Genomic DNA, 23,791 nt, shown 5'->3' on the forward strand with positions numbered 1-23,791 from the left:
CTACAGTACAAGTTGCTGGAAAAAGTAACTACTACAATGAAGTCTTCAAGGGTTCCGAAAAACAAAATGGAGTCGATCGAAATCATTGGATGAGTAGAATCATAACAATGTGTTTATACAGACTCTGTTTCCCATAAGGCTCAGCGAGGCCACCAGGTAGAGTGATGCATGCTGGGATATGTTTCAAGTGAGTAGCACATGCACATGCAGTAGTTGCTGTGTGTGAGAGAGACCATGCTTGAAACTGACTCCCCCTCACACGACAAGCTACCTTAGCAACAAAATGGTAAGGCAAAGCTACATTGTTTTGAAAATGGCTGCACTTCAAGCGACTGAGAGTGAAGTTAGTTGTTGTTGTGTTACTTTGTGTAGCTCTACAGTCCCTGGGTGGTGTAGCTGAGGTGCTGCTCTTCTTCTACACTTCAGTATCAAACGTGACCCTGAGCAAGCTAACGATAGTCGATCCAGAGTTGAGCAGCGTTTGGTTGTTTACATAAAAAAGCTAGACGCAATCTTCCCACCTGCAGGGCGCCGTTAGAAAATATATGATCTCAACTTGCGCTTGAATAATTCACACATTTGCAGCAGGGCGACATTAAAATTAAACTCCTTCTCTGATGCATAATTGTTCAAATGTATTAAACATCTTTACTCTGAGATGTTCTGAGCATTCCGCAGACACAGTTGTGAGCTTTCTGCTCTTTTCCCTGTGGGTCCTTCAGGCAGAGTTGTGATGAAAGCATCACTCTTCACCTCCTTTAGGAGTCACACACACTCTCCCAGCTCGGAGGGGATTCCGTACACACACTCTTCCCTCGGCTGGCTGCACATTACACTCGCACCTAAGAATTATATGTGCCGTACCTGGAGCGCGGCGGCGGCAGCGGCGGCGGCCTCGCTCTCGTCTCCATTTGATTGCGTTTGATTGCCTGCAGGCTGTTTTTTCCGCTCGGTTTAAACAGCCCCCTGCATCAGTCAGAGCGCCGGCGTGGATTGTTGTCGCTGTTTAACCACGAGACGCGCAGATTTGTTTTAAATCGCATCAAATCTTGTTTTGCTTACTCTTCACTGACTCGCCTTTTATTTGCCCTTGAGCAAGTTGCATGTTGAATTTTGAAACCATTATTCTGCCAAATCTGTAAAGCAGAGGGCGTGGGTGAGAGACGCTGGTGTTTACATCTAAAGCTGCGTATTCAACTGTTTACTTATCTTGTAATATGTTCTAATTTATTTATTTTTAACAATCAAGTCTATCTTTAATCAATCATTTCGACTTCTTCCTGTTTTTTCTCATTTGTTTTATTTCCAGAGAGCTGTAGTCTGCAGCCTCGTCCTCCTCTTCCTCCTCCTCCTCCTCCTCCTCCTCCTCCTGGTCTTTATTATTAATGCGGTCCAGCCTGTGAGTTGCCTGGGGGGCAGTGGAGGGTTGAGCTGCTCCGCTGCTTCAGGGCCTCGCTGCTCACCATCATTAAAAGGAAAATAAAGTTAAATTTGTATCTGGAGGTTGTCTCTTTGGATCTGCCCTCCCAAGGTTCTCTCTTTCCTCCATTCAGGCTTTTCAGGATATTTCCTCGTCTGTTTCCGTGGGCCTGCAAGCCCGTGGAGACTCGATGTTCGGGTAAACAAACATAAACTTCACTTGGCCGGACTCCAGAGCGTTTCCACTGACGTCACACGGACGGAGGCGTCGGCACGTCGGCGCCCTCGTCTATTTAAATGTGTGGAGTTTTGTCATCGTGGGCCTCGGGCGTTCTGAGAGGAGGAGAGTGTTCAAAGTGCTGCAGACCCTCAGCAGGTCAGGAGGTCAAGACGGGGTTTCAGGTCGGAGGAACCTTACAATCTGTTTGTGTCAGTTTGGGTAAATGAGGTCGACACTTTGTACCTTTCTATATTATTATGGAAGAAACAATCTCTCTCCCTCTCTCTCTCCCTCTCCCCCTCCCTCTCTTAATATGAATGATTGAAACATCAGTTCCATAAAAACATTGGGGAGCTCCATTGATCTCTCTTGATTAGTTCAGGCAGGCTGTGTTTGTTTTGATCCGACTTCATCTCAGCCGCAATTACTGCAGAAATCTAACAAATTTTCTCTTTTACTCGCCACCATCCTGCATATTACTCACACACTCACGCCTCCACTGGGAAGTTACACTGTGTGTGTGTGTGTGTGTGTGTGTGTGTGTGTGTGTGTGTGGGGGGGGGGGGCTAATTACAGCTACAGTTTGCAGCGTCGTCACGATGCTGCCACTCCATTTGACGAGTGTATTTTGGTGTGTGTGTGCGGTGTGTGTGTGTGTGTGTACAGCCTTTGTAGTGATTACTGGGGAATGAAATTCTTGTTTGCGGTAAAAGAACAAGTGGAGGTGTGTGTGTGTGGTGTGTGTGGGGGGGAGTTTGGTGCTTCTGTTATCTGACTGAGTGAAGGTGCCAAAGCCTGCAGCGAGAGGAGGAGGAGAGGAGGAGAGGAGGGGAGGAGGAGGAGGAGGGGGACAAGCAGGAGATGATGGGATTCAATTTAGGGCGATGCAGGGGGCGGATCTGTTCTATACGGCGCCATGGAGCTGCTTCTCCCCGCATCAGTCTGACACACACACACACACACACACACACACACACACACACACACATACACACACACACATATATACATACATACATACATACACACACACATACACAGGCGCCGTGAAGCAGCAGTTCCCTCTCGGTCTTTGCTGGGGGGCTGAGCGAGTCCCCGCTCATGACGCGGCTGGATGAGGTCGCTGATGGATCCATGCGGCTCTGTTGCTGCACCGCGAGGCGGGAAGAGACGCCGCAAGGCAAAGAGCTGCACGGCATCCGGCAAAGCCTCTGCAGGCAGGAACTGTGCGCAGGATGACCCGGCAAACCGGAGGCGAGGACACCAAACGTCTCCTCAGAGGGAGTTTGGAGGTTGGAGCTCCACACTGCCTCCTCGCCGCCATGCTGCTCGTGTTCTAACACAAACACACACGCTTCAGATCCTCCCTGAGGCAAACGGGAAGACGGGACGGTAGCGAAGTATTGAGTTAAGATGATTGAATGTGTGGGAAACAATGTTATCAGGCAGCGTACACACACTCACTCACACACACACACACACACACACACACACACACACACACACACACACACACACACACACACACACACACACACACACACACACACACACACACTCTGAGATAAGGAGACTTGATTTTTCACAGACGCTTCAGTGTGAAAAGCAGTTTGACACATTGATGCACGGAACATCTGTTGAGAGAAAATGAGATGCTTCACTGATTTCAGACTGCAGTGAGACGATATTACATCACTGTCCAATACACATACACTGTCCATACCTCCACCAAGGCCTCCACGGTGATTGATTACACCACATTAGATCACAAGGTATCCAGGGAATTCATTTCAGCGTCACAAGTTCTCCACTAAGTTCCTTTAAAGTCCCGGGCTAACCTTTAGAGGGAAGCTGCAAGCTGAGACTCAAACAAATGTACAGTAACCCCGGTTGACCCGACGCAGGCGGCCAATCAGAACCGAGCGTGGTTCCTGTAGCCCATTTGCAATCAGCGTGCACAGCAGTGCTGCAGCAAGGGGGAGCAGAAGCAGATCAATGTGATTTCCCTGCACTGTCGAGACACAAAAGTCTGAAAACGTGACGCCTTTAGATCATTTTTAACCCTTTATGTGACAATCTGACAAAATAGATTTTCACCAGATTTCTCACTTTTTTCTTTCTATATGTGATGTATTTATTTGTTTGCAGTTAAAGCAGTGAAAGTAGTGGCTAACATTTATCTCTCCCTCATTAGCTCAGAGGCCCATTAACCTTTATAGCCTCTTGTTTATTGGCTAAGAGGAGCAACGTGGTCCTGCTTCAGTTTGGGTGTAAAACACTGAGATTTTAGGAACTACAACCCTAAGAGCCCATCGCTCAATAACAGAACACTTTCCATTAACCGGCAAAACCTCTCAATAATTTAAACTTTTAAAGCCGACACACTTAAATGATGAATGAAGCGATTAAGAAAGGATCATTTTAATACGCGCTCATCGGCACGCCGCTGTTTCAGAGCTGAGGGAGTCTGAAAGGGAGAGAGTCAGAAGAAAAGACTTAATTGCTGCGGTTGGGAGAGAGTGAGAGAGTCCCTCTGTACGCTCGCCCAGGTCTCGCCGTGGCCTTCGTCTGCTTTGGCGTTTAAGCTCGTAATGGTTCCTCAAAGCTGATGAGGCGGCGGGGAGAGAGGGAGCGGAGAATGGCGGCGTTCTCCTAAATGGTTTTTAGAGAAACGGCTGTCAGTTGGAACGAGACTTGAGGGGAAATCAGCCAGGGGAGACGCGACTCTGAGCGTGAGACAATCCACCCCCTCGCTCTCTCTCTCTCTCTCTCTCTCTCTCTCTCTCTATTCAAATTTGTAAGAGAGGAGAAGGAGGAGGAGAGGGAAGTAATGTGAGTTCCTGTGAGTGAGTTATGCTATGGTTTATGGTTTCAATCAATCACCTGAGGACGTCACGTCACAATTTCACTTAACTTCAAGTGAATTTGACTTCATTTTTCACCGAAGGAGCAGCGCTGTAATATATCACAGAAAAACTCATTCCACCGAAAAAGATCACGAAAATCAAGCAATCAAGATTTTTTTTGTCAAATGAAGTCAAGATTTCCTCTATTTTTTCCAATATAAAAAAAAAAAAAAAAAAAAAAAATAGTTTTTTTTTATTTTTTTTATCACATTTGCTGCACAATGTGTACTTTTTTGTAAACCTTAAGTACACATGTAATGCTACATGCTACATCCACCAGGGGGCGATGTGCGGGCCGAATCATCAATCACACCGATCACAGCTTCTTCTATAACTATAATAGAAATGAAAACATTGATACATTTGCCAGAGTAATCAATTAAATCTATAAATGCAAACAAAAATAAATCACTTCATGCATAGCCAATTGATTAAATGCGTTATTTACAAGGTGAGGCGCATAAACTTCAAACACACCTGCCAAGCCCGTCCGTCAGGCGTCAGACAGCTGAATAATGGATGAGTGAAACGTCTCAACTCATCAGTTTTTTTGGCAGAAGATTTACACGTGCAGATAAAGCTGCCAGTCTGTCGCTAACAGCTAACTGAAAATTAATGACGTCCAAAATTTGATCGGAGTCACTCTGGCAGGCGTCGGGCCAACGTACACATAATATAATGACACCGTGATCAATAGGCTGTCATCTCCGCAACACTTACGAAAACCCTGAGACAAAGATGAGTCCTGAGTGATTGACGGACGCTGACTCGTCTGTCAGAACAGATTTGCTGATTTGATTGCTTGCAGTTTCTCCATCAAACAAACGCTTGATATTCTGTTCCGTTTATTCTTTTCTCCAAACAAAGATCCACCGATGGATCCTCAGCCTGCAACACACACAGAGAATCCAAAGGTGCTGCAAGAGCAAATCAGGTGAGTAGGGTCCCAACAGTAACCATGGCAACAACTACAGTCTGTGCAGGTGAGTCATTTGTTGTTTGGTTTACCTGGGGAAGCTGTTCAGTGTTAAACTCCTAATGAATAAAGAGCAATGAAATGATTTTTGCTGCAAAGTCGTCAGTCACTGTCCAGGACAGTGAGCGAGCGCTGTGACTGTGAATGTCAGTGAGATTACAGTCACTCACAGGGAGATTAGTTGGCCCAAAATCAACAACATCACCTATTGTAGACGTCTGCAATCCGGCGTCAACACGGCAACGTCCCCGCATGCTGCACGCCTGGGTCATGCAACAATAATTGGCAATGCTATTTTTGCCTTTTCCGGCCCAGAAATGCAGTGAAAATGCCACAGCAGAGCCACAGGAACTATTCACATTGTTGTTCCTGCTGCCTGACACAATGAGCTTCGACACTGTTGTGCGCCGGGCCCTGACAACACATCACCGCGTCCCAGACACAGCGGGGAAATCGGTTCGCTGGCTTTTGTTGCTCGGCACTACCGTCCGCCGGGACGGCTGCCACTGTACGGAGCCGTAATGAAAGCCACTGCCAGCTGTGCCGGCCAGCAAGATGGCACTTTCATCAAACTAATGCCGGCCGATGCCAGCTTCTCAATTATTAAAAGCACAGAATGAGCAACAGTGTTAACCCGACCCGCCCCTCCCCCTCCCCCTCACAAACCACAGCCGACGCTGTTCAGTGGTTTGATGGGGGGGGGGGTGAGATTGTTTCTGAGATGATGAGATTTGGATGGTGGCGGCGCAGAGGGAGACAAAGCACTGACAATGATTGCAACAGAAATCCAGGGAGCCTCCACCTTCCCCGACCTCCACCCTCATTATTCTGAAATGTTCCCTGACTTCATTTTTTTTTAATGCCAAATCCAACAAATGTAGATTTCAGACTCTGACATCTCCGCATCATCGGGTAACACTGACTGGAAAAACAGGTTGAGAAACTCTGACACCAAAAACCAAAACCACTATCTACTTATATTCCTCAGGCCAACATCCAAATAAATACATAGAGAAGTAAACACTTAACATCACGGCCTACCTAACCACATAGACTCAAGGTCAATGGAAACCAAACGAGGCTCCTCCCCCAAACCCTGACCAACCCCCTCCACCTCCGCCTCCATGTTTATCTCAAAGCTCGTCCTAGCCCTAAAGTTGCAGATTCAAGAAGTTGAGAATGAAGTCGAACTCGCTCAATGCATGAAACTCAAATGAGCCAACAGGAAGTCTCTCAGCGTGATAAAGGTTTTGTAAGGAGGCATTGGGCTGTCAGCTGTACAGCCCACAGGCTTGGCACGAATCTGCACATTAGCAGTTTGAGTTCAGCAGCGGTGCGAGTACAGGGAGCATCCGAAGACACACACAGACACACACAGACAAACGCACAAGCAAACACAGAAACACAAAGGGAGAGGCGGTTGCAGAGCGCGAGACCGCAGCAACAGGAGGAGAAACTCTGCCCGGGGCTGTGCTTCCTGCGTCACCCGACCATGTGAGCTGATGGGGGTTTGGAAGGCCCAGGCCGGTAAATTGCTTTGGACCGTCAGTCACAATAATTGATTGATTGGGGAAAATTGTTCACATTAATGACTTGAAGCTGTGAAGCGGTGAAGCTGCGTACAGACTGAACATCAGCGTGAGAGGCACGACTGTGGGATTGGAAAAATGTTTCAAGTTGAGCCAAAGAACTGCCGCTTATTCTGAGCCGACTCTGCTTGGTTACATAATGAGACAAACGCAACAAAGCAAGAGTCTTGAAATAGAATTGTAAATAAAAGAGATACCTGCACTTCCTGGCAGCGAGGTTTTCACCCACATACATATGTTTGTTTGGATATGAGTGGGATCACTCAAGATGTTCTGTGCTCGGATTGAGGGACCTTACAGACCCTGGTGCAGATCCAGATCCGTTAAGATTGCAAGATGGAACGCTTTTCAAAAAGTGTGAACTCTTAAGGTAAAACACTATTTGCTTTACATTAGCTTGTGGTCATGGGTTCAAGGCGCTCTGGTCCTGGTCCAATCTCTGCAGTTTAATCTATAACATTTACAGGAAATTTGTGGAGGCTTTTGTCAGGCCTTGGTGGAGGCGTAACAGCTGAGAATCTCTCCAGTGTTTCCCCAGTGGCAGGATCGTGTATGTATGAGAAACGTTCTTTAAATTGTACTTTGCTTAATGGCACATTTATGGGATTGAAGCAGGATGTAGGAAGACTAAATAGAGGCTTAGGCTGTGAAGTGTGAAGTGAAGGCAAATGGACTCAGGAGTGAGTGGAGGGAATTGCAAACACAACTCTTTACACCGGGTCAGAAAGTTGCGAAACTGAAACTAACCTCTAAACTGAAGCATAAAAGTCAAACACCTGTGCCCGATCCTAATGACATTGGATTTCACTTAGTTTGAGCCTCTAATGCGGCCGGGCTGCACCTCTTAAATGCTCCCACACCTCCCAGAATCCATCTGAAACACGTCTGTGCTAACATTAAGGCTGCTGTAAATAGTAAATCTGATGCTAATTGGACACAGATTGCGAGCACAAACCTTAGTTTATGTACATCTGGCCCCCCGAGTGCAAGTGGAGAGGATTAAAGGCCAGAAATCAATTAGGTGTCTCACTGCTCTTACTCACCACTGTCCACTCTCGTCCTGTGTAACTGCTTACACATAACTCAGAAACATAATGCACCATAAACACAGCGATTCAACCACGGCTCCAGACGTTAGGGCTTATTAAGTACCGTCGTTGCCGTAGCCGTAATGCTTTCTTTCCAAACGTGCGGCCGGAAAAGAAACGAGCACACTCAACGGTAAACGGTCATAAATGCAACTCGAACAAGTTTATAGTCCATATCCAAATGTAAAAGCCAGAGCCGCTTCAGCTCGCAGACTAAACACGTCCGTAGAACGGATCGGCTTATTTGACTCCGTTAACCTTTATTTGACCTTCACTTTGCACCAGCGACGGTTGATCTGAGGAACTTTGTCCCATACATACGCACTCATATAAGCCTGCTGCATGCTGGTCTCACTGCTGTCTCACTCATTCCTTCAGCTGACGCCTAACACACTCACACCCACACACACACACACACACCCACAGACACACACACACACACACACACACACACACACACACACACACACACACACACACACAAGCACCCATCATAGAGCTTCCACAACAAATCCTTGTGATGGTTCCAGGTGAGCAGCCATTCATTTAACAACCCTACATCACAACAAAGCGTTCCGAGATCAAACATAAGACATCCTGCAATCCTGAGTTTGCAGGCACGTGAGTTGTAATTCCCCTCGGTTATTAATATCCTACTTATCACAGCAAATGGATCCACGTTGAAGCAATATCATGAGCTTTTAGATTACTGGCACGGGCTCTCTCCTCCTGTGAGATTAACATAAATCTCCCCCCAACAACTTCATGAATACGCAACACTATGCAGATCACAAAGCACCTTGTAATGAGCATGTAAATATAAACCACTTATTAGTTAAAGCGTTAAAAGGATGCTCAGACAACTCCTCTCTCTCTCTCTCTCTCTCTCTCTCCCGCGTGAAATCAAACTGGCGGATTCTGGCTGATTGATGCGAGCGCACTTCACCTCCCCGCGCCACAACTTCATCACATGGTCGCTCCACCTCTGGAGGGTTCTTGCCAGCTTGGCGCAGAGAGCTGAAGAGAATCATATTGGGCCGCGACCCGAGAGCGCCACGTCGGCTCGCGAGCCACGTTTAAGCATACAGTTCACGCCAGCGTGTTTCAGACAAAGGCGTTCAGACGTTGGTGAGCCGTGCAGTGCTGCTGTGAAATGGTCAGACACATATTCAGGGCATTTGAGAATGAGAACCTAGCACAGTAAATAAAAGGCACACATGAATAAATACTCTGAATGGTGTGTGAGTGTGTGCTGAATAATCCAACACTTCATTCATTGATTCCAAACAAATGTCTTAGTCAACGACACCGGGCAACTTTGTTGTTGTATTAATGCATATCTAACATTTCAAGTGACCTTCTACTGTGAATACTTAAAGCATTTACCTCTCTGCTGAGTCTCTTCATTTGAATTTGGTTTTATTTTTAGGCTGATGCGGTGGCTCATACCTCACATTCCCTGGAGCTAGACATTGTGCAAGTGCAGGAACCGGTGCCGTTCCCCAGCACCTCCAACGCTTCCGGCGTGGCAGCGGGGTTGTAGCTCATGTAATACTCTTGAAGCTGGGAACTCAAGTTCTGCTCGGGCTCCGGGCTCTTTCTGCGACGCTTCCGCCCCACCATGGATTGCTGCTGCAGCAACCGGGTGGCGTCGGGGTACCGCCGCCACAGCACGTATATAATTGTCAGGATGAGAGACATGGTGAAGAAGATGGCGACGCTGCCCACTACCACTTTGTGCACGGTCATGTGCTCCAGCTCGGGCGGTGCCGCAGAAGTGGGCCGAGCGCGAGCGACTGAGTCTCTGGGGTCTTTGCTCATGTGGACCGGGTAGGTGGGATGAGGGATGGGTTGTGGTCTGAATGGTGGATAAGGAGCGAGAGTGTTGGTCGGTGGCACAGATGGAGAAACGCTAGTAGAGGCAAAGGTCGGGTCAGGGGTGGCTTCAGAAATGAGCTCGGATGTTGGTGAAGGCGTGTCCGTCAGAAAGTAATCTGTTTCCTCACAAATGCCGTGTTCCCTTGTGGCTTCCATAATTTTCTCCCCCTGAAGATACTTGGGGCTGCTGCATATCATAGTGGTGTCTTTAGTGCCCCGGAAATTCCTCAACCAAGCCACGAGTGGGCAAATGCCCGTTCCACAATCCCACATATTCCCCGCGAGGCTGATGGAGGTGAGTGAGATCCACGCCGACACGGCCTCTTGAGAAACGTTGGACAGTTTGTTGGATTCCAGGTTAAGGAATTGAAGGTTGGGCAGGCAATGAAACACAGCCGGATCCAGCGTCTGGATTTCATTCCCAGACAGATCCAGCTTCTGTAGTGTGTACCAAGTCCACGGGAGGCCTTGGTTGACCACCCGAATGCGGTTCCACTGCAGGTAAAGCGATCTCAGGTTGGCCAGGCGTGGAAACAGAAAAAAATTGATTCTGGAGAACTGGTTGTGCTCCAGATGCAGCTCCATCAGCTTCTGGAGCCCCAGGAAGGTGGTGCGGGTCAGGGCCTTGATCCGGTTGTAGCCCAAGTCCAGAAACTCCAAACTCCGGCATTCCAGGAACGCTCTAATGGGGATAGTGGTGAGACCGTTGGAGCGCAGGTGGAGGTTCTGCAGTTTGCGTAGGCCGTGAAATTGACCCGGCTGCAGGACCTCTAATTTGTTGTACGACAAGTCCAGGCTGCGAAGATTAGGAATCCCGTGGAATGTTGAATTGTGTAGGGAGGTGATCTTGTTGGAGCTCAGGATCAGCTCTTTCAGCCTGCGTACCCCCTGGAACGCTCGGCTGTCCACTGCAGAAATCTGATTGTGGTCCAAGTATATCCAGAGCAGCTGGCTGAGGTGGGCAAATTGGTACGGCAGCAGGGTGTGAAGCTCGTTGTAGCGCAGGGAGAGGCCCTGGCAACCGATGGTGATGTTCTCCGGGACCTCGATGAAGCCCGCCGTCTCGCAATGGACGGTCTTCCCCTCGCAGCGGCAGCTATTCGGGCAGGTGCGCTCGCCGAAACTGAACAATGGGGGGGCCCGCAGGAGGAGGAGGAGAGGTAAGAGGAGGTGCGCCAGCCGTCCATCACACAGCAACAGACCTGCAGAGGAAAGAGAGAGAGAGGGAGAGAGGGGGAGATAAAGGGATTAGTAGTGATGTCGCTTGAGCGCATCAAATGTCAGTCATGGCAGATCTGATGGCAGCGCTGTCCAACACTGATCACACACACACACACTGCTTTCCTGTTTCTGCAGCTGTCACATTTTGTTTGGACAGGCTGAAGCGGTAATGTCGCTGAGCGGAGAGGCGTGGGTGCAGGCGGGGATGAGCGAGCGACATCGTGGAGATGCACGAGCACTGATTGCATTTTAAATAGAAGTGGGAAGCGGCGAGATCGAGAGGTTTCTAATGATAAACACTGCTGCAGGGACGATTCATAATTTGAGAGGAGGAAGGCCTATTATTAGCTGAATTGCTAAGATGATCCTTTCCTAACGAAGCGTGCGTGTGTGTCTGTGTGTGTGTGTGTGTGTGTGTGTGTGTGTATCAGAGAGAGAGAGAGAGAGATTGATTTCCTTTATGAGGAGATTTAAGGGATGAAAGCCTTTTTTGTAAACATTCTTCAGTAACACTCCACCGACTCACTGAAAGCTTGAAACCAAACATTGATGTGAATGAACAATGAAACGGGGAAAACTCTCACTTCTTTCCCATTTTTTACGAGGTCATATTTAACCTGGATTTATTAGCTTGGTCTCCATTATTAACCCCGTATGGTTAATTATGCGAGACCTCCTGTTTTCCTCCTCTACCTCCTAAATAACGTGGCTGAAGGCGGTGAATAGCATTTAGCTGCTGCAGCTTCATGTATGGAGACGCTGTGGTGAAACGCATCGCTGCGTAAATGCTCGGCCTAGTGTGTGTGTGCAAGGCATAATTGATAATCTGTCACGAAGAAACTTAAACATCCACCTGCATTTAAATACTTAATTACTATGATATGGTTGACCTCTGATATCCGTTGCCCTTGGAAACCTCATTGACTAGGGAACCAGCTGACTACTCATCACACACATGCGTGCACACACATGCACAATTACACAATTTCTGTTCATTCCCTATTGTCTGACTCTAACCCCGGCCGCTCCACTTGGGATGCAGACACACACACCCTCATGTATGTAGCACGACATTTAGCTGTTTTATTCATGGATTTGGGGCTTTTTGTTTCGATGTGCAGCCGCTCCAGGTGCAGCTGCTGATAATTCTCCGTATGCTGCCTATCAGCCGGACGAGAAAAATAACTGTATTCGTCCAAACACCATCAGCAGCAAACCAAGCATTGCCTACACAAATTGACAACAAGCTGCCCTGAGGTTCAAACGACAAAACAGAGCCGTTATTACAGTCGATTAGCTAGATTAGTTTGCTTTCTGTATCTCCGACCTGCCACCCACGTGTCATTATGGAGCGCCGCACTCCTGCAAGAACCACAGGAAGCTGCCATTTATTATTACATTAATACTCTAGAACAAAGGCTAGGGCTCTCTTCTGAGACTGCAAATTACTCCTGAGTTTCCCTCATTGCCACTGATTATTAAATATGAAGATGATGAGGATGATAGCATTTTTCAATTCTCAACAATTTGCAAACCATTTAAATCCAATGTAATACCGACGGCAACGTGTCGCAGGACTCAGACTTCCCTGAGAGCGCGCTAGCAGACCAGCAGCTGCTTTCTCTGACATTTTCCTCGCTGTGTACACAACACCGCAAATTACAGTCATCAGACCTGGAGGAAACACGGCTTCAGTGACCTCTCCGGGTCTGCGGTCTTTACGCTGCTGTCCGTCCGGAAATTCACCCCACACTTTTCCCTGGCCTCCAACTTCTCACTTCAGGCTAGTTAAAAGGGTTCCCAAACTTTTTTCCACGATTGCCAAAATGCTTTTAGATGAAGAGGGTCAAACTGTATTTCTGCAGCTTGTGTCTGTCTGTGCTCCCCACAGCATTCAGGCAGGATTCAGCCGTATTTCAAATGCTGATAAGCTCCAGGCAGATATATGAGCGAACGCCACGGTGCTCTGCCACCGGCTCATTGACGCCTCCACATGACAGACTCTTTAATTAGCAAACATTAGCTCGGCTTAGATTTCTGCTGGAACACAGGAGCACTGGACTCATGTAGACCCGGCTCCCGTGGGAGACTTTACAGAGCACAGCGGAGGGCGACTTTGACTGCCATCACACATTGATTATCCACTCATTATGATTGGCTGAATGTGGCGCTGCTGCGGCGACACGAGTCAGACTTTGACCGTGATTTGTAACCCCGGCTCCAAAGCCTCAAAGGCACTTCAATGACAAAGAGGATGAAATGTATCTGTATGAAAGAAAAAGGTAAGACAGCAGGACAGAAAAGGGCAACCGCAAGTAGAGGAGTAACATACCTCTGCCAAGGCTGTTTCTCCTGAATCTCCAACCAACCATTGCAGTATATTTTGAATAGACCACGAAGGGAATGGTCCAATCCGGTATTACAATGCTTAACCCAACCACTACTTTACCACAAGAACCAATGCAAACGAGCATAATAAGTCACCAGTCACTCCAGCCGCTGTGCTGCTTTACAGGGGAGAAGCAAGATTTGTTCTGGAGTGGATCAACTCTGCATTCAATCGATCAGGCAGCCAATGTAGAAGCAGAGTTTGATCGATTGGTCCATTTTGAAATTAGATATGACATCAAAGACACCAGATGCTCCCTACACTCCATTGGTTTGTGGTTGAGATTAGGATGAGGATAAAGGATTTGTCTTTCAGGATAAAGAACAAAATCTCTCTGCTACCGCAGAGGAGAAACAACGTGGCAGAAAAGTTAGAAACGTGAGGAGGGAACAGATCCACTTCAGCTGCGTTATAGAATCTATTCCACCTCAAAGGAGATTTGGCCTGATCTCCAACAATATGACATCTTATTTACCTGCTCTTCTGTTCTCCACCTGCCGCATCCAAACACAGCCAGTCTGAGGCGTTTGAGAGACGGGATGTCTTGGTTATGTCTTACACAACACAACAAAAGCTCAAAGCAAACAGCTTGTTAAGAGATCTGCCGTCCTCTACTTGAACTCTTATGGATTTGGGAGCTTTTTCCATGCAGGTCTATAGAACAGATGGCAGAGCTGCTGTGGAGGTTGTATTTTTAATCAGCCGCACAAAAACAAGGAAAACCCACCAACTAGCACAGAGAGATCGTTTTCCTTCTGGGATTGTGTTTGACCGTTTCCTCTGTATTAATATGTAAGAGGCCAGATTGTTGCATTAGCTGTTTTGGCATTGTTGTTCCTGCGGAGGCGGACAAAGATTTCAACAACTACAAGCCATCTAAACAACAAAATGATGGAAATGCAATGTTAGTCTATTTGTCTTTGCATGCATGAGGACCTTCAACTTTCATGTACATTGATAAGTAACATTACGAATAATTCATAGAACATGGAGCCCCATTGAAAGCGTCCTTGAGGGAAACATCGCCCCGAGCAAAGGAGTCGTAACTGCAGTGTTTCCTCGTCTGCATGTCAGGAAAGCTTGATCACAAAAACAAATCGTCACGCAACGAGGAAGAGACGTTTCAGTTTGACGGGAAATTTTGGCGTCTCAGTGATCGAAAATGACACAGTTGATTCATCAGTTCGTTTAAATGTGGAGTTTTGATCTGATCTTGCACAATCTGGAGCCAATGCATGGTCTCTCGCTCTCTCTCTCTCTCTCTCTCTCTCTCTCTTTTTTAATGCTCTGGGACTCTTTGTGCTTCTCAGGGTTTAATAGTCTTTTCTCTGAAGAGGTTTCACTTTAGACTATGGTTACTATGGCGACAGCTCATTAAACTGCTTGTGAAGGGGGTAACAGGATCTGACGTGATTGGTCATTATTGAGCCTGTGTCGAAGTAAGTAGTGAAGCTAACTAGCAGCTATTTTCATTCCGGAGTTGCTTTATCCGTCAGTTACTTTATTTTTCCCCTAAGTATTGATGTAGATTAGCAGAAATTGGAGCTTGTTTAAGCTTTGTGTCAGCTACAGGTGCTGCTACTCCTTTGAATGTTTCCCAGCATGCCTCACTCTTCTCGGTCGCCTCACTTAGCCTTGACATTGAAATTGTGCGAGTGAGTGTTTTTATTTGACAGTAATTCAGCACAATTACTTACCGTTGCCTCCTGTCCTAACTCCAGTGTAGTTAGAGCCTGTAGTGTACTTATCCACTCTAACAGGAGAGTAGCTTGGATTCAGCTTAACTTCTTTATGTGATAATGTGCAGACTAGTCAACCTGCGTCTGCATTTAGCAGATCATCAAAGTGTCAGCGGGCCTGGACTCAAACAAAAACACAGAAATGACTAAAGAACACACACTTTCTAAAGCTGTAGATTAAGTTCAACCTGACCTTTCCCCAAATCATATCAAAATGAGATTGTTCCCCCCTGAGTGGATTCTGGCAGGCCCGGCCCAGTCAGCTGTCGCCTTCCTTTGGCGCCGCGTCAAGCTGATATTTCATTTGAATGCACGGCGCTCTGAGCACTGACGCAAAGGCCATTACCCAGAGTGCCCGGGTGGGCGGGCAGGCGGTGTTTTAGGCAGCGGTGGTGAAGCACTTCAAAGAAATGAAAAATGTGCGAGAAAGCAAAATATATCCACTGTTTCTCATTAAATAGTATGACGGCAATAGAAGGAAGGTGAGAGTAAAGACGGATGGAGACGAGGAAAAGAAGCGTTGGTTAGAAAACTACAATTTCAATATCAATGTCATTTAGGCTTTTTAAAATATGTCATTAATGTTACTCCTAAACTGTATTATTACACTATGTAATATAACACTATCCATATTGCCGATTAATGTTATTATTACAACATACTGTACTTTGGCATGTCATTTTATGGTTTTATGGTTCTGTGACTTTATTACTTCAGCTTCTCTGTCCTGTGATGCAGGAGCACAGAGTGATGTCACTGTAACTGCAGCATAGACAAAAGTATCACTAATTACATCACTGCTGCTACTTCTACTTACATTAAATTAAGCATTGTATACTCTTCTATCATACCTGACTGTTATTGTTACTCTCAGGCTGTATTATTGGACAGTATTGGCTCTTATCACGTCACATAAGCTGTTACACAACACAGTGCAGTATGTCATTGTATTATATTCTATACTGTCTTTCTATATATTGTTTTATGTGACAGGAACAATCTGTTCTCATCTCCGGCTGCACTCTGGATGTGTTCTATTCAATGCTTCCCTTCTCTTCCCTCCTGGCGTGTATTTTATGCTGCTGTAACACCTGAATTCTCTCCCGGTCTTATCTTATCTCATCTTTGGCTTATTTGGCAGCGTCAGACATGGAGCGATGCCCGCAGCCCCACCCCCAGCCGCCGCCTCCCGCCTCCCGCCTCCCCCATCATCCACCTCTGTCTCCTTCCTCTGACACGGCAGCCGGCGTGTTTTAAAGTGTGTGATGTGCCGTAGAGCTTAGGCAAGCAAAAAATCCAGGGCAGTACAGTGTGTGTGATATATTACATTATTGAGTGTGTTCACTCAGATTTAAGGCACGTAAAATTAAAAATACTTCCAGGGCAGAGAAGTACAGTATGCGACATATGAGCAGTGGCGGCGCCCCCGTCATGCAATGGCGATAAATTGGACCCACGGGCATTACAATATTGAAATGAAGCACCTTTTACACACTTTAAAGCCATTATTTTATGACCATTAATTTGAAAATTGGAGTGAGTTGTAGTTTTCCACTCGCAGGAAAAGCAGGAAGCAGAATAAAACCGATGATTAACGATAAAAGCTTCTGTCATAAGGACCGAGGCAGCGTGCAGGAGGAGCCGTTCTCAGCACACGCCATGTGACGTGACACACACGGGGGGAGGGGGGGGAGTTGAGCCTAGCCGTTTAATAATGATGTCACACCAGCCGTAATTGCAAAGCGCAGCATAAGTGGAACAGATTCCATTAAAATTTAAATGGAATTAGGAGTCGATTTGGTGACTCTGTTATTCAGTCTTCATTTGCGAGCGATGCGGCGATGGCAAGGTCTGAGCCCGTGACCTGCCGAGGCGTGAAAGGCGGAGAGGAGGCGAGCGAGCGAGCGAGCGAGGAGGGAGCTGAGGATTCACTGCCAGGCCCCGGAGCGCTGTGGGCTGCCATCCATGCGCCAAAGCAAAGTCCAGACATACTGTACGTTCCTATATACGTAAATAGTCGATAGGGTTTGTTTTGTATTTTTAGCTTGCAAAACATTTCTGCCAAAACTATGAAGAAACAAAAAAAGCCTGGAAACGCAGCGAGACGCAGTTTGAGCGCGTTCATAAATCAAAGTGTGGAGTGTTTTCATACAAACCTTCCTGGCAGCGTAGCAGAGCACAGAGACGTGTAGGAGCGCACGTTCACCATCTGATACGCACACGGGGAGAAATCAACGGCGGTGGTTATTTTCGCTGCTGCGGCGAGACGTGGAAGTGTTTACAATCCTGTCACACTCCTGAGATAATGTCTAATTTTGTTTTCTACTCTTAACCTTGCAGCATATTCAGAGTGATGTACGCAGCTCAGTCAGCGCTCGTGTGTGTGAAAGTAGAAGCGACAGGCGTTTAAGCGGGGAGGTGCCGTGTAACTGTGGCCTTTTAAAGCCTTTTACTTCTTGTCAAGTGCTTAACTTTCATTATGTAGGGAATGCGGCCATGTAAGAGGCTACTCCGAGGGTTTGAATGTCACCTGATTGTAGCGGTGGTTCAGCCGACCGTGGAAAGTGCAGCGATGCTAAGACGTATAGATGTAGAGTACAATTGGAAGTGTGGCTTTATAAAGGCAGGACTGCTCCGGGCTCGGCCGTCTCAGCTACAGGGCGGCGAGTCTGAACCCGTGTGTGTGTGTGACGGGGTATTAGTAAAAATGTTCCAAACCGTGAAACTATAGAAACCCTACGATGGTGAAGAGGAGCGGCATGAATGGCAGCTTCCTCTCTGGTTACAGAGGCACACAGATCAGAGCCTTGACTGGAGAACAAGTAGACATTACTAAGATATCTCATTCAAAAACTGCTTTGGCTGTGAGAGAAACCACTCGAGTGAAACTGATGCAGCTGCTCGTGTTAATTGTACTTGAACCATTGAATACATTACAAATACAATATCTCTTGTAGATTGTGTAGTGAATGTTGTGTAGCAGGACACGAAAGGCTGTGTAGTATTTAGAAGTACCCTGTAATGAATTTACCAGGCATAGCATGTGCTTGTTAGAAACCTCAACAAGACCCAGAACAATGAAGTGAGATGTTTGAAGTAGCGGCACTTCATCATTTCAGCTCACTCCTGTCTATAAGAGGAGATCTCCTCACTCCGACTGTTCTTCAGCTGTGCTTCAGCTCAGGTGAAAACAAAGGAACACACACACACACACAGGACAGGGAGCGGAGGCTGACAGTTTGCGTTCCATATATTTGCGTACAATAAATCGCGTGAAAGCGCTCGGTCTTAAACCTTTACACCCCCCAGTGCTTAACATCGGTTGTCAAGGTGGAAGCGCCTGTCAGGAAGGTGATGGTTGTACGTGTCAGGAGTGTGTTTGTCACACACACACACACACACACCCACACACTGACTCACATGTTGGTACAGGCTCAGAGAGGTGGAGTGCGATGACAGACAGGAGTCAATCAGACGGTGAGATGTTTCAGCACAAAGGCTGCAACAAACCCTGAGGAGATGTGTGTGTGTGTGTGTGTGTGTGTGTGTGTGTGTGTGTGTGTTTGTGTGTGTGTGTGTGTGTGTGTGTGTGTGGGTGTGTGTGTGTGTGGTGTGTGTGTGTATTGTCACTAATCAGCCAGCAGCAGGCAAAATATTATGAAAAGCATTAATTATGTTTAATCCCCGCTGCCCTCCAGATTATCTTGGCTGCACTTTTAATCATGTAATTAGTCCGTCTGCGTTTACGTCAGAATGCTTCTCACCGTTTCTTCACTCGGGTCTCATTTTGCTGAGAAATCCCCTGAAGTCCAAATGTGTGAGATCTGTAGTGTTGCTGTGGGGTTCTATTCCCTCGTCTACCACAGATTCTGTGTGATTTTAGCTGGAACGCGTGATGACGTCGCCTCGTTTCCTTTTTTCGTAGCAACAAAGAGAAAATCCATGAATACAACATTTGAGTATTTGCTGCCTCAAGCTCCTTTCCATCCAATTGGCCCTTTGAGATAAAATAGTGAGCGTACTGATCTCACTCAGCATCACTCCATCACACACTCTGTCACACACTTTCCCTCGTGTTCCAATGCGGATAAGGGTCAGAGGTCAAAAGGCGAGTAATTCATACTCTCAACAACGCAACAGTATTGAAACACAGCGATTGATGGCACTGCCAGGAAGGACCGCTTTAGTTCACCATATATGGGCGCAGTACATTCTGGGAAGTGGACACATGAAAGCTCGGTTCGTGCCATCATGTGGAGGAGTTTTGAGAAGAAGAATTTGTATGAAATGCAGTTAAAATGGTGTTCAAAGGTTTTGGCATAAGATCTCTCTAGCACTTAGTAAAGTCCAGTCAGTCAGTCAGGAATCTGTAAACCTGGAGAAGGCCGACGTCTCTGTGCTGCTAAACATGGCTCAGCTACGTTATGTGAGGCTGGTGTGGGCGTTTGGCACCCAGATGTTGGACTATAAGGCTATAAACTGTCACATGTGCTCTGACGGTACGGAGCCTAACTCCATAGCAGCCAAACATACGTTGAGTCTCTTCCAGAGCAGCTTTAGCAGCGCAGCAGTTAGATAACAACAACATGGCGTTTTGTTGTCGCGAGCGCAGCTTCCCACCGCCTTCCTGCCAGACTTTGTTCACAGTTTTGCCTCCGCGCCTGTGAAGTTCACGTGGCAACACGCGTCGCCTCGGGAATAAAAGGAAAAAAGTCCACTGCAGCTTTTTTCCGAAATTTTCCCAATTTGGGCGGAAAAGCGAAAGGGGAGCTTTCATTCACAACGACCCAGCCTCAGATGAAACGGATCACCTGGAGCTAAAGTGCTGTGTGTGTGTGTGTGGGGGCGACGGCGGTGTGAAGTTCACGCCACCTAAACCGATGCAAAACAACGCCTGATGAGGAGTTTCAGTCCAGCAGTAAGCGATAAAAACAAAACAACCCCGACTGTTCCGTGTTCTGTGTTTGGAGCCATTTTCAAGCAAATCGAACTCTTCAAGGTTACAGTGTTGTGTTTGGTACTTAACGCTGTTGTGTCCTTCTTTGTCTGATTCAACCAAACCACCCTAACCAACAGCAATGTGCAATGTTTTCTTTAAATCATTGATTTCTCCGACACTTTGCGGTTTGTTTACGGTGATAAATCTTCAGCGCGGTGGGCGTGCGTGGATCTGGGTCTGGCTGGTTGTTCTGATGTGATGGGTTTGAAGCCCACCTGAGGCTCCATAATGGCGCCGAGCTTCAGGAGAACACGAGATCATCTTATTAACCGCACTGTTGTTGCTTCAAGGTGATTGAATTTTAAAACGAACCGCAGGAGTTTTTTGGATCACTTTTTGGCAAGAATTTTCCCAGAGTTCTTTGCTCCGTGGGCCAATTACTGCTCGTGTCTGCTCTGGAAACTGTAGTGTAATTGAATACATGTGAGGTTCCTGGGGTATAATTAGCCTGTTGCTCTACCCGCAGCAGTTATGCTACTGCACACACACACACACACACACCAGCCTGGCCTTGGAGTTCAGGAGCAGCAAAACACCAGAGAGGCTCCTCATTAGGGCTCATACCTCCGCCAGAGCCGAATAAGACAGAACTTGCCTGGTTCTCCCAAAAAATAGGACCTGGAACCCGCCAGTTTCTGCTCCGCCGTCTTTACTTCCTCTGACTGATCCTTCATATCCATTATTTACCTCCTATAGTTGCTCATCACATTAAATACAGTTGTCACGTCTCGTTCTTCTTCTACTGATATGAGATGAAGGTTTTATGAGGCCGTTTCTACTTCAGAGACGGACAGCATGGCATCGGTTGTAGTTTAAATAGAATGTTGTGAACTTGACAGGAAGCTAATTCTTTACATTGCCAACACCAACAGAAGCTGAGGTGTTTGTAATCTGCCTGCAGGCCAGTGACGTTTTCACGAGCTTTAGATAGAACGCTTTTATTATCATTGCAGGAGAAGAACAACGGAATTAAATGTCTGATCCATGTTAAAGGTTTATTCTTTATATGTTGAATCATTCATTGTCTGTGGGCCTCTGAATAGACCAACCAGAGCCTCCAGGAGCTCCTCTACATGGAGCTACACCTTCAGCTAGACACAACTATCCTCACCGCTGCCTCAGAGAGCGTTCGCCCCTGACCTTTGACCCTAACACATCTGAAGGCTTGATGTGAATTAGAGGAGGGAATGTTGTCAGGTTTAATAGTTGCCAAGGAAAAGTCTTCGTTCTACTGCAAGAGCCACTTGTTTATCTGTGTGAGTGTGACTGCAGGTGAAGCACAAACACAAACAAAGCAACAGAGCCTGTGTTTACAAGTAAATGACCAGACAATGGTGAAATCTGGCATGTTTGCTTTCATAATGTCACCTTTGGCCCTTTTTAATTTTCAGTTTCTGCTGTATTCATCTCAGGGACAATATTGATATAATAGTCTTTCTTCTCCTCTCACTTTGGCCTTCAAAGCCTGAATTCCACAGAAAACCGTCGCACAAAAGCCACACTTTGGTAACGTTAATCACAAAGTGGAGCAGATCATTTTCAGGAGAGTAAACTCGCCGCCGCTCCGTCCTTTCATCACATTAATCGTGTTCGCCCGCCATCCCAAAGCTGCTCGGAAAACGACCCGGGATACCATGACAACCTGCAGGATCCGGGCCGGAGGAGCACTTAGTTGGAGACTCCCCGGTTCTGGGACCGTCCCTGATGGGATTTACTGTCGCCACAAACGAGCTGCGTTTACCCCCGACGTGAGCTAATCTGCTTCCTCTGAGGCTGAGGCTGGGAGATGCGACGCCATATTTGCTGCATTTGCAGAAGAACGGGAGTGACACGGAGCTGAGCATTACTGGGGGAATGTTGCTGACAAACACTGCACCCCTGCCTGCACAGACAGTGAGGGCACCCCCGCTGTCCTAACCTGTCTCACTGTCTCTGCAAATAATACAAGGGGGGGAGGGGGGGGGGGTGTTGTTGCATCACTCCGACAGGTGAAAGAGTCGAGCGAGTGAGATGGATGACGAGGGGGGACACACACATACACACACACACACACACACACACACACACACACACACAGCTGCCATCTAACGACGCGATGACCTCCATCCATCATCAGTCTTACTCCGCTGTTGCACAAGCCGCTCCGACCGTAACGACTCGCACTGGAATAAACATGAAAGGTGAGGAAGAACTCACAAACGCCTCGCAAGCTGAGAGTCACGACCTCTCCTGCAGGGATTCATTAGAGTCTGAAGAAACTGTCAGATTTATCCTTAAATTGACCAATCAAGCCCCAGAATTACCCCAGAGTGTGTGTGTGTGTGTGTGGGGGGGGGGGAGCAGTGTGAGGATCCGTGCGGAGCAGCAATAGTTAGTAAAATGGAGGAGGTGATAGGCAGTGTGGGCAGAGAGTGGAGGTGCACAGAGCTGACAGGAGAGGAGGAACACGGAGACACACAGGGGGAAGATGTGGGACATAAGGAGGGAAAAGCTTCATTATGGAAGCAGAGGGAGGAGGGAGAGAGAAACTTCAGCAGCATTTAGCAACAAATGACTGTGGATTCATTCAATAACACAGAGCAGACTGATGGGGTCTGTGTGTGTGTGTGTGTGTGTGTGTGTGTGTGTGTGTGTGTGTGTGTGTGTGTGTGTGTGTGTGTGTTCACTGAGCTTCTGCGGCATTTGTCGTTGTGTGTTTTTTTTTTTTCAACATTAAAGAACACAGAAGCAGAGATGGAACACAAACACCTCAGAGGGGCGAAGAAGAAGAAGAAGAAGAAGAAGAAGAAGAAGAAGAAGATGGGGAAACAGTTTGAGGGTGAAATCGCAGCTTGAAATGTTCCAGATTCCAGCTCGACGCTGCCGCTTCTGTTCTAAACTCCGCTACGTGCCGGAGGAGAGAAGGGGACTCGAGCTATCAGGCGCCGCTGTGAGTGCGCTGCTCCTGACTGACTGACTGACTGACACTGACGGTTCGTACGATTCGGCGGCGGCTCGGCGGGACACTCGATCCCCCGGCTGCACTCGTTTCAAACGGAGGCAATCATCCACTCACTTACCCATGTTGGCTCATCGGCTCCTCCGCACTCCGCCTCGCAGATCGGATCAAATCCCTGCGCGCCGCTTCTCTCACGGTGACTCACCTGCCTTCATAAGAACGGCTCGGTGTGTGTGTGTGTGTTTGGAAGAAGAAGAAGAAGAAGAAGAAGAAGAACCTAAGGAAGTTTACATCCGTGCATCCCAGAGCAACTTTGAAGATCAGTTACCGAGAAACGGCGCCGCGGAGCCCCGTGGCAAGTTCACACACAGGCGCATGTTTCTGCGCTCTCATCCCCGAGAAACGACATCAGAACAAGTGCGCGTCTTC

The 23,791-nt window shown here is 47.3% G+C and overlaps 1 protein-coding gene across 1 annotated transcript in view; it reads right to left on the minus strand.

The window, feature by feature from the left end:
* Window positions 1–23,487, minus strand: part of lrrtm4l1 (leucine rich repeat transmembrane neuronal 4 like 1) — a 28,648-nt gene extending 5,161 nt beyond the window's left edge. Inside the window, exons 1-2 of the mRNA XM_076159973.1 lie at window positions 23,484–23,487; window positions 9,648–11,278 (exon numbers count right to left, since the gene is read on the minus strand). Coding sequence (XP_076016088.1) covers window positions 9,648–11,278; window positions 23,484–23,487 — 1,635 coding nt within the window. The remainder of the gene's footprint in view (window positions 1–9,647; window positions 11,279–23,483) is intronic.
* Between the last annotated feature and the right edge of the window lie 304 nt (window positions 23,488–23,791).

Source organism: Genypterus blacodes, unplaced genomic scaffold, assembly GCF_046128005.1.
Source record: "Genypterus blacodes isolate CSIRO-AG114 ecotype Tasmania unplaced genomic scaffold, CSIRO-AGI_Gbla_v1 ptg000101l_1, whole genome shotgun sequence".
Taxonomy (NCBI): domain Eukaryota; kingdom Metazoa; phylum Chordata; class Actinopteri; order Ophidiiformes; family Ophidiidae; genus Genypterus; species Genypterus blacodes.